At 54.6% G+C, this 17,609-nt stretch overlaps 1 protein-coding gene across 2 annotated transcripts; it reads left to right on the top strand.

The window, feature by feature from the left end:
* The first annotated feature begins 7,261 nt into the window (after positions 1-7,261).
* Positions 7,262-16,611, top strand: YBX2 (Y-box binding protein 2). 2 transcript variants are annotated; one of them, XM_063301702.1, is made up of 10 exons: positions 7,262-7,421; positions 8,241-8,304; positions 9,770-9,803; positions 10,716-10,805; positions 10,894-11,190; positions 11,878-11,990; positions 12,584-12,758; positions 14,894-15,073; positions 15,274-15,366; positions 16,220-16,611. In XM_063301702.1, the coding sequence occupies exons 1-9, from the start codon at positions 7,277-7,279 to the stop codon at positions 15,322-15,324; spliced, it is 1,149 nt and encodes a 382-aa protein (XP_063157772.1). In that variant the 5' UTR covers positions 7,262-7,276; the 3' UTR covers positions 15,325-15,366; positions 16,220-16,611. The 2 variants fall into 2 exon arrangements, with proteins under 2 accessions (XP_063157772.1, XP_063157773.1); XM_063301703.1 differs by lacking the exons at positions 7,262-7,421; positions 9,770-9,803; positions 10,716-10,805 and having other exon boundaries at positions 8,104-8,304.
* The last annotated feature ends 998 nt before the right edge of the window (positions 16,612-17,609 follow it).

The following is a 17,609-nucleotide window of genomic DNA, read 5'->3' as shown; positions in this document are numbered from 1 at the left end:
AACGGTGGTTGTCCCCGTTCAAATCCGCGCGTGGTCGGGCCGCTCCCGAAGCGAGAAATTGGGGCTTTGGAGTGGAGAATAAGTCTTCTTTCGGAACGGCTGGGCTCCATGACGCCCCATCCCTTGCAATTTAAGCCAGCCCTTACCCGACCCGGTGTCTGCGGATGGCTTGGCCTCCAAGTCCCATGCTTCCCAGCCGAAAGGCGGCGGAAGCCTATGCGGTCCGCCGCCCAGGCCGGAGAGGTCCCCTGCTGAGTTCCGTGGAACCAGCTGAACGGGATTTCCGGACCCGCTGCTGCCCCTGGGACCGGTCCCGCAGGCCTACTTTCTCCAATAAAGCAATAAATCTTTCTAAAATAAAAACAAAACATGCGGTTTGCTTAGGCGGGAGTGTCGGTCCTTGGCCCATGGGTGTCCCATCCTTCCCAGGCCAGCCCCGCCTCTGACGACGCTGGCACTACAAAACCCATGGCCCGCGGCTGGCACCAGGTCCTGAAGGGGTGCATTAGGGTGCCTGGAGTTGCCTTCCCCGTCGCAGCAGGGGCGCCTGGCCGCCCGCACCCACCAGCCGAAGCCCGGGGAGGGAGCGGCCTGGGCGGGGTCAGCAACCGCCGGCCCCCGGGCTTCATCCCGGCTGGGGAGAAGCAACGGCTGCCTGGGGGCCAGGAGGTGAATGGAGGCGCTCGCGGGCCGCTGCCCTCCAAGTTCCCCAGGGAGCCTGCTCTCCAAGGGCCCTTGGAGCCCCCAAGGCAGAGGCAGGTGCCTCCTGCTTGCTCTGCGCCCTCCGTCCTTTTTCCCCAGGATCCGGCTTTATTGCAGCACCATCCAGACATTCAACACGTTGCTTGCGCAGGAGGGTGCTGCATAGTGCAACGGCCCAGGCCACGTCCAGTTCCAGCCTGTTGCCCCTCGGAACGACAGAACACGTCAAAAGCGCAGGCGGAAAACCAGGACCGCCTCAGCCAGGAGTGTGCCGTGTCCACATCAACAGCAGAGGGCAGGCTCTGCCAGCCTTGGCTCTGCCAGCCAGGTATAGGAGGACCAGCTGCAATCCAACTATCAGCCACCAGCCAAAAGCCACCCAGGAGCCAGCATGCTCTGCAAGCCCACCATGGGGGGGGGGGGGCAGGCTGGTACAGTTCAGCGTATGTTGTGTGTAGCCGGCAAAACTGGGGTGATTGTGTAAACCACAGTTAAATTAGGGTGCCATGCAAACTGAGCTAGGCGCACCTGTCTACTTCCATAATACAGCAGGTTTAAGAACGTCCTGGCTTACAGACAACCCCTAGTTAAGAACGGACTGCCATAAAGACTATTATATTAAAAATTTGAGCGAAGTACAATGTTTCAGGTTAAATACACAATACTACTTTGTGTATTAATTATGTTTAAGATGTTTTAGAAATGGTGGATGGACCGCATTAAGGAGGACGTGGAATGCGTGAACGTCACCCCTGAAAATGCCTTGGATCAAGTCAAATGGAGACGGATATGCCGACAAGCGGACCCTGCCATAGCACAGGAATAACGCTAGGAAGAAGTTTTAGTGTATCTGGAAGTGTTTCTTAATGCCTGTTTTATAGAAAATATACACTATATACTAAGACAAACATTTCACTAGCTGATGCTGAATAACTTCCAACTTACATACAAATTCAGCTTAAGGACAGACATAGGAACTTGTTCTTAAACCGGGAACCTGCTACAGTTTTAGAAAACAGAGTGGATCTACAGATAAAACGCTTTGCAAAGCCAGGCGGTACCGCAGACAAGTCTACCCTGGGTAAGGATCAGGGGTGAGTTTTTTCTTTTTTCACTGTGCCTTTCAACCGCTTTTGGCAGCTGGATATTAGCTGTCATGTTCACCGTTCCAATGTTGCCGGTACATCGTAACGTTTCGCATGTCATTTGGCTGATGCGTGTTTCGTCTGGGAGAGAAGGAGGATTCCATCTCGTGGGATTGTTATATGTTGGCAGCTGGATTGGAATGTGTTTGGGTTATCTCGTGTGTTCAAGGTTCCTTTCCCAGGACATCAGCAGAAACGGTTACCAGCACCTGGGGGCGGGGGAGTTTGCAATGGCCGGGCGAGGGGAGGGATTACATTTGAGCCGAGGGTTTTTATTTTGTATTTGGCGTGCTTTTGCTCATTCTCAGCTTTCTCTGTATTTGCATACTATTCTTTAATAAATCAGATATCATTAAGTTCCTGCTTGTGAGTCTGAGTCTATTAGAGTAGGCAATCATTACATTAGCTTTGTGGCCTACCTAATCCACAGTGGCCATCCAGAAGCCCGTGGGCCATGCTGGCTTGGGGACAAACGGAGCTTGCCATTCAATCAGGTGGGGGAAGCCACCTCTACTTTCATCCCCGGGTCCCCAACTCAGAACTCAGCCAAAAATCGGGTGGAGAGTTTGTGCTTGGCCCAGGTGCCATGCCCAAGAGTCCAACTTGACCGGATGATGCCTTTAGGTCATGGTTCAACGTAGGGGAGGAAACCCAGCCATGACGTTAGCCCACTGTGTGAAAGGTGCCTCAAATCACTTTGTCCCTTCCAAATCAGGACTGCTGCTCAGTCTAATTAATAATTATAACTGTGTTTTTTTATTTGCCACACAATTTTTTGTGAGTGGGGTGCCCAAAACATAATTCCAGCATTTCAAATGTTCCCACCATCATCCTCCCAGCCTCAAGACCACACATTAATGCATCATTAATGGTACCGGAATTTGCTAAATCAACCTACAATGCCCTGAAGTACAAATTAATAATAACAATAACAACAACAACAATTTATTAAATTTATATGCCACCCAACTCACAGCAACACTGGGAAGTTTAGAAATTGTTAAAAACATTTAAAAACAATAAAACAGAATGAAAAAGAAAAGCTGGCAGAGGTAACAAACCCAGATGGGAACAAGGGAAAGGAAGAAAGAGGGCGTCAATCGTCCTCACCAAAGGCCTGGGTGAAGAGTGACCTCTTCAGGGCCCTTCAAAATACAGTAAGTGGGGGCCATTCGAATCTTGGGGGGAACCTCATTCCAAAAGGCAGGTGCTGCTACAGAGAAGGTGCACTTCTGGGGTCCCGAAAGATGGCATTGTTTAATTAATGGAACCCAGAGTGTGCCAACCCTGCCAGATTGAAGTGGTCGGGCAGATGCTATGGCAGACCAATGGTCCCTCAAGTAACCAGGCCCTATGCCATCTAGGGCTTTATAGGTAGCAACCAGCACCTTGAATCGCACCCAGAAGCAAACTGGCAACCAGTGAATCTCATGGAGCAGAAGCGTTACATGGACATACCGAGGAATGCCCATCGCTGTCCGCACCGCTCAATTTGACCAGTTGAAGCTTCTGGGTGGTCTTCAAGGGCAGCCCCATGTACCATGCATTGCAGTAGTCAAGCTGTAAGGTGAGCAAGGCATGAGTGACTGTCTGAAGGGCCCCCAGTCTAGGAAAGGGCACAACCGGCACATCAGATGAAGCTGGGCAAAGTCTTCCTGGCCACAGTTGCCACCTGCTCATCAAGCAGGAGCTGTGAGTCCAGGAAGACCCCCAAATTGTGCATCACATTTGAATGGGGGAGTGCCGCCCCATCCAAGGTCAAAGATGGAATATCCCCAGATCTGGGCAGTCCCACGCCCACAGCCGTTCGGTCTTAGGACTGACTCGGATCTGGTTCTTCCCCATCCAAGCCTGCACAGAACCTCGATAGCCTCATTCAGATCAAAAGGTATCACTGGGTATCATCGGTGTACTGATGATACCGAACCAGGAACTGGCAGAGGACCTCACTTCATGCAGATGTTGAAAAGGAGGCGAGAAAGGTGGCACCCCCAAATGAGGGGCCTGGTGGACAATCTCTCCCTGCCCACCACCGCCACCTAGAGCCACCGGAACACAGTGCCCCCAATCCCCAGCCCACGGAGTCGGTTCAGAAGGATACCGTTGCCGACAGCATCAAAAGCCACCAAGAGACCACGGAGCACAAGGAGGGATGCACCACCACCACCCTGGCTCCGCCGCAGAATTAACCTCCTTTAGCCTTGCCACGGGACGCGCATTATTCACGGTTTGAGTGAAGTTATATGCAGAGAGGGCTAACAGCTTCTTTTTCTCTGCTGGCTTCCTCCAGCCCTGGGTTCTATTCGAACTCTTGCTTACTCAGCCAGGGGTGTTTTAAAAAAAACACAAAGCTGCTATGCATAACGGGAGAGCTTGGATTCCCTGGAATTCTGTGGCTCACGATCGACGTACTTCTCTAAGTTCATTCTATGCAGTAGATGGGGGTGCTCTTTATGAATCCACCTAGGATTTTTTTTCACTTTCGCACCGAATTCATCAGAGGCCTCTCTTGCCAAGACACGCTGACCATCTCAGCTTGGACCTCCCAGGGAGGGAGTTCAAGGTTGTCCCCATTTTACTGATTGGGACACTGAGGCTGAGAACACACACGGCCAAGATTACACAGGCACGTCTGTTCATGGCCAATGCTCCAAACTGTGGGAGGAACGATGCACAAAACCTCTCCACAGTGGAACAGCGAAGCAACCGGTGAGTAGAAAATTACATTTATCTGCGATCCGCCAAGGCGCCTGCTTTCCCGCGCTACGCAACCTCAGCGCTCAACCTTTAGTCTCTCCAGCCCCTCCTACTGCAAGATCAAAGAATCCGCTTACCCACTGATGGAAACAAAAAAAATCACATTTCCACAAGAGACATTAAAGGGTTTTCAAGCAGTTATTTGGTATGATTTATGGGAAGCCTTGGAGACTGGAGTTCCACTGACTTGCTCGATATCCCACAGAGGCTACTTCTGAGTCCAATTTGTGGTGCGGTGCAGGAGAGCTGCGTTCGTTTTAAAAATCAGGAGTCTGGTAGCAGCTTTGCCAACTTACCAATATTATTAAAAGGCGGAAGCTTTCGTGAGCTACAGGTGGAGAGCCACATTAACAGAACTCCCATCCTCTGGCTGGCTGTGGGTGATGGTACGAAAGTGCATCTGGAGGGCACATCATTTTATGAAAGGCTGCTTTGCACAATTACTTGGAAGTAAGCCCCAGTCCACTGATTTAAAGGGAGCTTAACGCCCAGGTAAGGGTTGCAGGGGTGCAGGAGCTGAAAGTTACATCAAGCACTTCCTATAATGAATTTTTTAAGAAGATTTTTCTATCCCACCTTTATTATTTTTATAAATAACTCAAGGCAGTGAACATGCCTCATACTCCTTCCTCCTCCTATTTTCCCCACAGCAGCAACCCTGTGAGGTGGGCTGGGCTGAGAGAGAGGGACTGGCCCAAGGGCACCCAGCTGTCCTTCATGCCTAAGGCGGGACTAGAACTCTCCCACCACGCCTGATTGGCTCTTGGACTGAGAGAGAGGGACTGGCCCAAGGGCACCCAGCTGTCCTTCATGCCTAAGTTGGGACTAGAACTCTCCGTCTCCTGGTTTCTAGCCTGGAGTCTTAACCACCAGACCAGCGTTTCTCAACCTTAGCAACTTTCAGGTGCATGGAGGAATTCTGAGAGTGGAAGTCCACACACTGTAAGTTGCTCCGGTTGAGAAACACTGCACTAGACCAAGCTGGCTCTCGAATCCAAGAAGCTTGTCTGGGCAGGCTACGCTCAAACAACATTTTGCTCTAACGTCCAGAGTAAGCAAGTGCCTTCCAGGACCTGTGTCCCCAACTGACCAGCTGGTCAACCCATGGCTGATCGCAATTTTCCTGCAGCTCCTACTGAGGGAACACCACACCCTCTTAGGTTAATGGTTATACAGACAAACAAGAATGTTGGACTTTTACCTTACCGAAATAACCAAAACAAAGATTACAATACACAGTTGGGGGAGAAAGAAAAAGAAGAAATAACTTTTAAATCTTCATTTCTTCTTTTCTTTTTCTTTCTCCCCACTGCGTTAAATTAAGTCTTAATTCATTTTGCTCTGCTTGGGGAGAAATCAGATTGAATTTCGGAGGAATGCCCAGGAAGGGCCGCAGACATCCCATTTCAGAGTAGCAAACCATTGCAGCGTCACATTCTGCAGTCAACTACATCTGGGAAAGAGAATTCCTGAATTAAGGGAGGCATCTGGCTCAGAGAGGGTGGAAGTTTATCTTCCAGTACAATCAACGGCACAGACACATCCAGAGGTGCTGGTTATGTGTCCCTCGAGCAAAAGGCGGGGAGCGTCACTGGCTTCCACAGGCATGGAGGACCAAGGGGTACAAAGTGCAAAAAAAGGCAAGGATGAAATCCTATGAATACTGGTAATCAGGATCCCAAATGTCAGCGTTTGTCAAAAATTGCAGCAATTTGCTGCAGGGCAACAATAGCTCAATAAAAACGTAGAAGTAATGTAATGGAAGCCGTCAAAAGGCTGCAATGGTGTGCACAAGGAGAGGTTTAGGATCACTTTGGTCAGGCACCGCGAGGGCATTTGGCTTCGTCGCACCCAGCCGAAAATGCAAATGTTTGGAAAAGAGCCAAGTCAGCACCGCCGTTAACCGTTTGGTTCCACACGACGCGCTTAAGCGGGGCACCGAGCTGGCAACACTCGGACTCCCAAGTCCGGAAACCGGGCGGGCTCGTCCGGCGCTCGGAGCCGCGCAAAAGCTCGTCCTCACTCGCCCCGCGAGTGCATGGCGCGGACGCAGCGCATCCGAAGCTATCGGCGCCAACGACAGGCCCCGCCCGCCCCGACCCCGCTCTACGCGCGGGCCAGCCCCGTTTCCCGCCAGCCAGGCCTCCCCGCGAGGCAACCCCGACCGGCACCAACTGTGCAAAAAGCGCACGGCCGCCGGCCGGCCGATCCGATCCGACCCGACCCGACCCGACCCGACCAGCGCCGAGCCAAGCGCCGGCCCGGCCGCGGCTCAGCCGTGCGAACGCACGCACAGGGACGCAAAGGCATGCAGACGACCGCCGCGGGCCCGCGCCTCCGGCAGCGGCTCGCCGCCCGCGCCCCACGTGGCCCAGGCGCACCTGAGCGGCGCCCGCGGCCAATGGGGGCGCGGGGGGCGTGGCCGGGAGGGGCATAAAAGTCAAGGTAGCGGCCGGTAGGCAGCGGCGACACCTGATTGGCCGGGGCGCGCGTGGGCGAAGGGGTGGCAAAAGCGGCCGTTGCTGATTGGGCGTTGGCGCCGCGAGGAGCGAGGGTGTGGCCCCGGGCGCGAGGCGCGGGTTCGGCGGCCGCAGCGGCAGGAGCGGCGGCGGCACCAACGGGCGGGCGGGCGGCGGCGGCGGGCGGCCAGCGGCGGCAGCGCGGCGGCGGGGATGCTGAGCGAAGCGGAGAGCGGGGGCGGAGCCGTCCCCGGCACCGGGGAGAGCCCCGCGGGGGAACCGGCGGCCGGGGTGGCCAAACCCGCGGCCCCCGCGGGCGGCGTCGCGGCTCGGAGCCAGGCGGCCAAGCGCGTGCTAGGTGAGGGGGCGGGGCCGCGGGAGGAGCCGTTGCGGGCGGGGCGGGGCCTGCGCGCGGGCGGGCGGGGCCTGCCGGCGGGGCGGGGCCGAGCCCCTCGCGGGGGGAGCGGCCGGCTGGCAGGACCACAGTTCCCATCATCCGGGGTCGCGAGGGGCGGACTTCAGAGCGGCCGGGGGGCGCTGCCCTCTCCGGGGCTCCGCGGCTGGGCATGATGGGTCGGTGGGCAGCCGCCGGTCCCCTCGGCTTCTCCGTGCCGGACTGGAAGGGGGCGTCCTCGCGCTGGGCATCCCTCCTGCCCGCAGGGCCAGAGCGGCGGTCCCGCTGGCGCGTTGCAGCGCGCGACGCCCCGGAGGAAGGGTCGGGCCGCTCTGCGGGCGGGGGCGGGGGGCCCGGCTTGGGCCAGAGGTCCCCGCCGCTCAGGCTGGAAGCTGGAGCCGGCGCCGGGCTTGGGCTCCTGCCCCTGCCCCCTCGTCTGCTTGGAGCGCTTCAAACGCCCTCGGAGAAATGCTTAAAGTGCCCCAGGGAGGTCTCTGCCCCGGGGGTCAATAGTGACCGGGTGGGAGGTCACCCTTCTGCGCTCCAGAGTCTCTTGAGCCTCAAAATGGACTACCCCGGGATGCTAAAACCCTGTGCCCTGCAAGATGGGCAGGATGTCCATGGTCAGCCCCAGGCACTCTTGGCCTGCTAGACCAGGGTGATGGGCACCGCCTGGCCTTTGGGGGAGGCCGGCTCAGGAAGCAGCAGACCTTCCTCTCTGGGCATGGGAAGGAGCCTCTCCGAGTGTCATCAGTCTCCTTTCTTCCCTGCAACGACTTCCAGCCACCCAGGTGCAGGGCACAGTGAAATGGTTCAACGTCCGCAATGGCTATGGATTTATAAACAGGTGAGCCTTCCCTGCCTGCTTCCTAAAAGTCACCTTGTAACTCAGAGATTTTTACAAGGGTCTTGATGGACTTCATCCCTCTAGAGCAGCGTTTCTCAACCTTGGCAACTTCACGCCGTGTAGACTTGAACTCACAGAATTCTGGGAGTTGGAGTCCACACATCTGAAAGTTGCCACGTTTGAGAAATGCTGCTCTAGAGAAATTGTCAGCTGGGTTTCTGACAGATTTTAATCCAGTGCGAGTCTTTGGTTGTCTTGCAAGTGAATGTGAAGGTGAAATCTCCTTTGGTTTAATTGTTGACCATTTTTAGCTGTTACTGGTTACTCCAATTGTCTGACTTAAGAATCCAGAAGGATATTCCCTAGATTGAGTTGTGGTCTGTAAAAGGCTGGCCTCCCTCATGAGAAGGTTGAGGGGAGCAGTCTGGAATAGCACTGCACACACCCATGCACGCACCCCGTGCATATCAGCATTTCTGTCCCTACTGACTTAATGCGTTCTCTGCGTGGTCAAGTGCAAACTAACTCCCAAAGGAACGGTGTCCCAAGAAGGCTCGCCAGTTGCTTCTGCAGCTCAGTGCCAACTTCCTCCTCTTGGAGAAAAGCAACTGAGTCAGAAGAGCAAAGATTACCTGGCAAATGTGTTTGTTGGTCAGATGACCAGCTCTCGTTTTTCTGTTTGTGTGGTTTCAGAAATCTGGGCTGGCTCATTGAGCTAATCTGCCAGGGAAAGTGTTTTCCGAGTGGTCTAAGCAAGCAGCTGGCCAGGCCAAGTAGAATAGCTAGGATGCCCTATCCATGCTCTGTCCTTGTACCAAGATGCCCCCTTTCTGATGCCAGCAGGGAGCCCCAGGTCCATGTCTTGATGGCACGGATTTTGGATGAGGCTGATGGGACAGGCTGAGAGCTTCCAGCAAAGTAACGAGGAAGATGTGTCTCTGTGTTGGCTGTGCTTCATTTATTTTGGTGGGCCTGGTACTTCTTCCTGGAAAAATTCCATTGGGAATTAAGGGACTTTTCTCCTTTGTGGCTTTCGATTCATGGCTTAAAGGTTTGAACCTTCATGCTGGACTCCCAATGTACAAGATCCGTCAGATTGCCAAAAAAACAAATTTATAATGGGTTTGGAGACAAAGGCTAGTTGGATGCCTGGCCCCATTGAAGTGGTACACAGTAGGGTATCAGAATGACCTGCATTCCTCTAGTTAGTTTGGCGTAAGCTGCTGGTCAGGCTGCCATCTTGTGGGTGTTGGGCTCGGGGCTCAAAGGAAGGCCCATTCCCTGAGCTGTTCTGATGCCTTTAGTCAAGCACAGTTTGACCAGAATTTGGAGGTAGGGCTTATAGATCTGAACGCTCCCGGTTTACCTCCTAATTTTAGTCCTGATTCAGCACAAACAGTCCTGAGCCCTAGGGCTGAATGATTTCAGGCTTTCTATCTTTTCTTCCCTTCCTCCCGCTTTACAGGAATGATACCAAAGAGGATGTGTTTGTGCACCAGGTAAGAACTAAGCGTCGGACAAGTTAATTTCCTTTTTAAATTCCCTTTTCTGTTATTCCTTAAGCGTATGCCTTGGTCATTGCTGCCGTGCTCCTTGTAGTAAGTTAGAGTTAGCAAGGCCGATTAGGATTTGTTCCTCTGTTGGAATTTTGGGAAGCGTGGGCACTCCAACTTTTGGGAATTTCGTCCTGTAGCAATAGTAGCTGACACCTGCTAGATAAACAGTAACAACGAACAGTGACAGTTCCTTTAGATCAAGCATCCACTTTGTATGTGGATGCAGAAGGATGCCACCCCACTGAGGAGTAACTTATTCAGCATCTTTGTATCGTTTTTTGGATACTGTATTTGAGTTAAAAAGCCGGGCAAAAGCTTTCTAAGCTAGGCACTGAGGCGGTGCGATGCAAGCTTGCGAGAACTCCGTTAATTATTGCTGTAAACCAGCTCCACTCGTGTCTCGTTCTGCAGTGCCGCCCTTTCAGCGTGGTTTAGCCATCCCCGCTGGGAGTCGCTGATAGCCTTATTTCTCCCAGTGTGGTAACAGACACCTAGTTTAATTGCCCGCCTAGGTGAAGATATTCTCTGCTCGTTGGCCTATTCCTAAGTGCCAGGGCCTGCAGAAAAGTTTTGAAAAAGCTCTCCAATTCTTTGTGCAGTTGGCGGACTTAATGGTCCTCATGATTGTCGAAGCCCACGACCAGGGGCAGCGTGAGGGGTGCAGAGTTCTTGGCTCCTTGCCTCAAAAAAGCCCCCCAATGTTTCGGCATCCTTAGTGCATTTCCACTGCACTAACTTTCCAAGGTTCCGGGTTCCTTCTACAAAAAGTTGATAAGGGGAAGCGAGAGGCACTTGCATTGTGGGTTAGTCGTTGTGCCCCAAAGCTCATTCTGCCTTGTCTTTGCTCTTCACTAGACAGCGATCAAGAGAAACAATCCTCGTAAATTCCTGCGAAGTGTTGGAGATGGGGAGACGGTGGAGTTCGATGTTGTGGAAGGAGAGAAGGTGCGGCCGCACGCGGGCCTCTGCCGGGCGCCCTTCCTGAGCCGCGCTGGGGTCTCCCAGCTGACCCCTTCCTCCTTGTCTTCTGCAGGGGGCCGAGGCGGCCAACGTCACTGGCCCGGGCGGCGTTCCCGTGAAAGGCAGCCGCTATGCTCCCAACCGCCGCCGCTTTCGCAGGTTTATCCCCAGGCCCCGGCAGTCTCAGCTGCCTCCGGATGCTGCCCGGCCAGAAGGGGCCGCGGAGACCGTCAGCGAGGGGGAGAGAGTGGACGATGCGGTACAGCAGCGCCCTCGCAGGAGGCGCCCCCCACCTTTTTTCTTCCGCCGGAGATTCGTGCGAGGGCCCCGGGCTCAGCCCCAGCAGCAGCAGCAGGCTCAACCAGTGGAAGTGAGTCCTCCCGGGGCCCCGGAGCTGGTCCCCGTCTCACTTTGCTGACTGGGACCCTGAGCCCCGGGGATAGAAAGGGGACCTCGTTTAGTCCCTTTGCCTCTTGTGCTTGATGATCTGCAGGTGGGGTTCCCACCCGGTCCTGCTCTGTGGAATTAATTTGGTCGGACGTCACCCAGAGACATCTGGGGTTAGGACAGCGCCGGCCTCAGGAGCACCCGATTCAAAGAATGTCTCTGGGCCCCCCAGGAGGAAAGGGGAAGGGGCTTGGAGGCTCAAGGGTTGGCCTTTTTTGTTTCTATGGAGGGGGTGCATTAAATGGTTTGCTTTCAGTACATTGTGCGTTCCCCCTGGTTTGTGTGCAGCGGGGAGGCTTCATTGGGTCTTGGCGTGGAAGGACATTTGCCGGCTTCTTTGACCCTTGGCGGGAGAAAAGGGCGTCTGGCTCTGCTTCCTGGGACCAAATGGGGGGCTTGGCATTGGCGAGTGGGGCCCTCCTATCCCGGGTGCTCAGTTTCGTGGCTCAGCCTCTGCTCTGCTGACATTGCTGGTGTGTTTCCTGGAAGGTCCGGGGCCATTTTGTGAGAGCGCCCCTGGGCCCCTCAGTGACCCAGGTGGGCCAGCACGTGGACGTCCCTCCCAGTTGGGGCCCAAGGACCCACGGGTGACGGTGCTCTTCTTTCCCAGGGCTCTGAAACCACAGAACCCAAAGATGCCCCCCAGCCCGAGGGAGACCAGTCACAGCAGATCCAGGCTGGAGAGAGAGCCCCAGCGCCTCGTTTCCGTCCCAGATACCGCAGGCAAGTGGTTCTCCACCTGGGAGCCCCCGGGGAGGTAGCCGCGTTCCAAACCTGCCTTCCCTGGGTGAAGGTGGGGGTGCGTTCGAATGGCCAGAGGGAGCCCGTTTCCCCACCCGGGTTAGAAGGAGCACGACCGTATGTAACAGAGTCATGAGACCACGGTGGGTTGTACTCTGCCATAAGTAGCAAACCTGCGAAATGTTTAGGTCAGTGTTTCTCAGCCTCAGCAGCTTTAAGGTGGGTGGACTTCAACTCCCAGAATTCCCCAGCCAGCATGCGCTGGCTGGGGAATTCTGGGAGTTGAAGTCCACCCACCTTAAAGCTGCTGAACACTGGTCTACATGGTGCCTGCCACGGTGCTCCGGTGCTTGCTTGCTTACCTCCAGCCACTAATTCTTCAGCAAGAGTGATTTGAAGGCCACGCAGGCCTCCGTTGTGGGAAATTCCTGGCAAAGCCGGTGAGCAGCTGCCGAGGGCCCCGCGGGAAGCTCGTCCTGCTTCAGGGCGTCCCAGGTCCTTTGTGCGCGGGGCTCTCTCTCCCCAAGGGTTAAGAAGAAGGCTGCACATTAATGCCCGCCTCATGTCCTGCCCAGACCTTTCCGCCCCCGTCCACCGCAGCAGCCCACCACGGAGGGGGGAGACGGCGAGACGAAAGCAGCACAAGCCCCGGCGGACGGCATCCGTCCTGAGCCGCAGCGGCAGCGCAACCGGCCTTACTTCCAGCGTCGACGCCAGCAGACAGCTGCGGCTCGCCAGACAGCAGCTGAGGTGAGGGGCGGGGAAGCAGGGGGTGGTGTGGCGGCTGCAGGCATGGGGGGGGAGGATTGTTCTGTTCAGTGGAGTAGAGGGCGTTGTATACCTGAAGACCTCAAGGTACATGTTGCCTTTTAAAACCCTTTTGAGTTGAAAGGAGGAGGAGGATGGAGAGCAGAGCCCCGGCCCCTGCTGTCATCTTTGCTTCCAAGGATGGCTCTGGGCCCTCCAAGGCCTTTTGGGTATCCTAAGGAAAACTGATGGGTGCCCCAGGCAGAGAGGAGAGGGAGGTAGAAAGCATCCTTGGGGAGGGTGGTTCTAGTGGGTTTTCAAAATTCCAGACTTCCCCCCCACACCCCAAATTTCCACTTTTAAGCAACTTCTGCTTTTCTTCTTTCTATATACTTTAAATTCCCTTTGCCTCCAGTAGTGGTACAGTTAGTCCTCGCTTAACAACGCTAATTGGACCGGAAGCTCCGTCGTTAAGTGACTTGGTCGTAAGTCAAAAAAACTGTGTGACTGTGCTGCTTAGCACTGCCTTGGTTGCTGTCCTTAAGCAAGGACCTCACGTGACTGCAATTTGCAACTTCCTGCTGGCTTCCCCATTGACTGCTTATCGGAAGCCAGCAGGGAAAGTCACAAATGGCTCACGTGGCCGCAGGACGCTGTGACGGTCAGAAGTGCGGGCTGATTGCTGAGCACCTGAAACACAATCACATGACTGCAGGGATGCTGTGACGGATGCAAGTTCGAGGACCGGTCGTAAGTACCACTTGTTCAGTGCTGTTGCAACTTCAGACAGTCGCTGAACGAGTGGTTGTTAACCAAGGGCCACCTGTAATTAAAAATGTTGATGGGTTTCAGTAAGTGAGATGCACAGGCACCCTTGACATAGTAAACCTAATACCCTTAAATCAGTGTTTCATGCTGGCTGGGGAATTCTGGGAGTCAAAGTCCAGAATCTTAAAGTTGCTAAGGTTGAGAAATACTGATTAAAATCATAGAACAAAAGGGTTCAAGGTGATCTTGGAGATCATCTAGTCCAACCCCTTGCCTAGCACAGGGATCTACAGCGTCCCTGACAGATGGCTGTCCAGCCTGTTTCAATGCCTCCAGCCGGGGGGGCGGGCGGTGGGATGTCGACCAGCTCCGAAGCAGTCTGTTCCACTATTGAACAGCTCTTTCTGTCAGAGAATTCTTCCTGATGTGCAACCAAAATCTGCTTCCTTGTAATCTAAATTCCTTGTTTCTTGTCCTGTAACCCTGACCAAGTCTGCCCCGTCTTCCAGGTGACAGCCCCCCAGATGCCTGAAGACTGTGCTCGCGTCTTCCTGCCATCTTCTCCAGCTAAGAGGCAGAGAGCAGGTCCCCACATCTGAACCCCTGTGGGGTTTGGAACCAAAGCTGCAAACAGGGGGGACTTTGCTCCTAGCAGGGTCTGTTTATTTGGCAAGCCCTGGAGCTGGAACCTGATGCATGTAGCGATGTACGGTATTCCACTAGAATGTCATCCAGACCTTCAGCAGAGGAATTTAAAATGGCCCACCCCCTAGCCCTCAAAACCAACCATAAGCAGAAAAAGTTGTGGGTAGCCACTTTTTTAAAATTATCGTAACGTCCTGTGCAAGACAACATGTATGGGGGTCTCCCCATGCTTTATTTTCCAAGGAATAGCCCCTTTAGGGTGGCCAAGCAACGGCAACTGGTCTAGGCACCGAATGCATCTCCCTGTCTGGGGATGGATTACAATCTAAATTTCCAGAGCCGAGTCCAACACTTCACCCCTCCCCTACCTGGACTTTTATGTGAATTTGGAAGTTGGGAAGATGGGGGCCGCACTGGCGTTCCACTTCACTTTGCCTTTTGGGTCCAAAGGGGCACCTCTGTTGCTTTACAGTTAGTATATCCATGTCTTCTAAGCTTCTGTTTTTCTGAAATAATCCAAACTATGATTGCTGTAGGAACAAGATTCCTGGCTTGCTAATGTTGATTGGGCACGGGCACCTCGGACAAAGGAGGGTGGTGGTGAAGGTCTTCCTTACTCCATGGGTCCAGGCGCTGACCTGTCACGCTCCGGGCGCCTACGTCCACGCACCACCTTCCCGTGCAGGTCTCTGCTCAGAGCTCTGAGCCCCTTCTCTCCTGCCCAGGCAACCCCTGCAACCAAGGAGCAGCCAGCCCCGAGCTCCGCAGCTGCCGGCGGAGACACCCCTGCGGCCAGTGCTCCTGCGATGACTCAAGAGGCCGCAGTGGAAGCCAGCAAGCCTGCTTCCCCAGCCCAGGAAAGTCCCACCCAGCCGCTGCCGGAAATCCAGCAACAGCTTGTGGATGTAAGCCGGGCGCCTGGGGTCCCCAGGATTAGCCCCCGCCAGTCCTGAGTCAGCGTCTCAACGAGGTGCATCGGGGAGGCGTGCTGTGGACGGGATGGCCCTGCAATGCCTTTCTGGGCCACGAGGGGTCCGTCTCAGCCCGGCCACGGGGGGGGGGGGGGGGAGAACGCTGGCAACCTGCTGCCTGCCTTCCCTTGCAGATTTCAACACCTGAGCCAGGGGGAGAGCTTGCCCCAGCCTTACTGGCATGAAGAACCTGCACACAATGAGGGGATGCCAAGAGCTGTGATCTGGTAAGGGGGCCTGGGCAGAAAGCCAAGTTGGTGGTTTATGGCCACGGTGTGTGGGGCGGTTGGTTTACGGAGGCCGTGAACTTCAAGGAGTTTCAGCTCTGCTCCAGTTCCTTTTCACAACAGTCCTGTGGAGTAGGCTGGGTTGAAAGAGGCTGATTGGCGAAGTCAGCTAGTAATAAATCATAGTTCATCTGTGACCCTCCAAACGTGAACTTTCATTTGGGGTTGGTAAGGAAAGCCCTGCCTTTCCATTCTCACTAAATTCTCTTGATTTGGTGCGTTGGGGAGGGGGAATCTGAAAGCTGCCGGACATCTGGAGCGCAGCCGAAGGGCTCTGAAATTTCTGGAGCGGGGCAGCCGCCTTCTCTCCTCGTGGTGCTTCTAGTGTTTCGTTGGCCTGGCATCTCTCAAATGCAACGATGTGGGAAGATTTGTCGGGAAATCTGGCTTTTTCTCAGCCTGCCGGCTCCCCCGACACCCCGACTAGCTGCCTGGTTAAAGCAGAGGTCATGCCTGCTGGTGAAGCCATCAAAGCTCTTTGGGAGCTGGTAATAAGTTGCGTTTGCTAGCTTGTCTTGCTCAGCATTTTTTTAGGCAAGGGGGCCTCGCACCTGCTGCTGAAAATTCAGATTAAGTTTGTATTCCTAAATCAGTTTTCATTGTTCTCCTGGTGGGGGGGGGGTGTTTGGCTCCCTGTGAACATGGTCATAACTGCCCTTTCTTCGATGGCCTTTCTGAGAACAGCATCTTGCTTGGTTCTCTCTGCATGGAGGGGCTCCCCAGCGCAGCTTCCGAGATGTTGTTGCGGCTCCTGGCCTCCGCTGGCACCTGACCACGTTTCCCTCCCTTGCAGGTATCCATAATGTGCCTCCAACCCAAGTTACCTCATCCTGCACTTGAAGAGACCCCAAACTTCACCAATACCCCCTTTGCTGCTGTTGAAGCCCTAAATGTTAAAATAATAAACCTGACGGGGGAACTTGACCAAAAAGAAAAGTCACTTTGCTTTAAAAAAAAAAAACCTTCCGGGGGGTTTGTCTTCCCCCTCCCACAGCTTTGCCAGTTAGAGAAAAAGAAACTGGCTGTTGAATCTTCAGTTAATTTTTTTCTCCCCCCATTGTTGAAGAACACCCTGTGTGAACCTTTGTGTGCAGTTTGGGCGTCAGTAAAAAGAAAAAAAAAATTTGCACAGACCTGTGTGTCACCTGTTTTCTGTCAAAAATTAAATGGTATTTTTAAACTGGAGGTAGGATTTTCTTTGCCATCCTTTGTCATAGCGAATGCCCTTGTGTCTCTGACCTGACTTTCGAAGACCTGTCAAAATCCTTGCGGGGGGCAGCAGAGGGGACTCCCTTTGCCCTAAACGGAACCCGCTGAGCGGAGCACGGAAGGATTGCAAGTTGGCACCTGAAGCAGAGCCGCACTCTTGACACAGGTCCGGAGTGTCCGGCCCGTTGGCGGCTTTCTGGGTTCCAGCTGTGGTCTTTAGGAAAGGATCTCCACCAGCCCAAGGGGCCTCCCCCTCCTGCTGGAATGCAGCAGTCCTGCCTTAAAGGAGTTGCAGCTGACGCCGGACAGGCACAGTGAGGAGGGGGACGTGGTGGCTTCATTGCTCCTTCCAGAGAGGCAGATGTGACAGGTCCAGCTGGTCTTTTGCTCGAAAGGGGCTGTGAAGTGAGGACAGCACTGCTCCACCTTTTCTAAGCCCACTGCCTGGTCCAGCATCAAGGGCTGAAGGGTTGAGCCTTGCCTGCTCACATTGAATTGGCACCTTTTCCCAAGCCTGTGGGTGGGGAACACCCAGGACATAATGGTGTGCGTGGCATCCCAGTGGCTGGGTGGGTGCTCTCTGGGGCCCAGGCCTGCATGGTGGGAACTTGCGCCCTGGGGCTGGACCGCTGGCTGTGCCAAAGGTGAGAGGCAGTTGCCAGCCTGTATGTGAGGAAAGGGCCGCAGCTCCTGGAAGAGCAGGGGGGCGGGGGGTGTCTCGGCCCTGTGGCTGGGAGTGGGGAGATCTGGGTGGGGTGGCACCATGTCATGATGGAAAACTTTGTGGACCTCAAAAAGCTGCTGGGTGTGGGGCTGATTCAGCAGCTCGGCTTTGCCCAAGGAGAGCGGAAATATTTCTTCCCCTTCTCTGGGAAAACACAAGCAGGGGATTTGAATGAAAAGGCCCATCCGTGTAAGAGGAGGTCATAATTTTCTCAAGGGGAAGCCGTGTGAACGGCAGCGAAAGGAAGTCT

Source organism: Candoia aspera, chromosome 4 (genome assembly GCF_035149785.1).
Source record: "Candoia aspera isolate rCanAsp1 chromosome 4, rCanAsp1.hap2, whole genome shotgun sequence".
NCBI lineage: Eukaryota > Metazoa > Chordata > Lepidosauria > Squamata > Boidae > Candoia > Candoia aspera.
The sequence above is the reverse complement of the archived record's forward strand: the minus strand, read 5'-3'. Positions and strand labels throughout refer to the sequence as shown.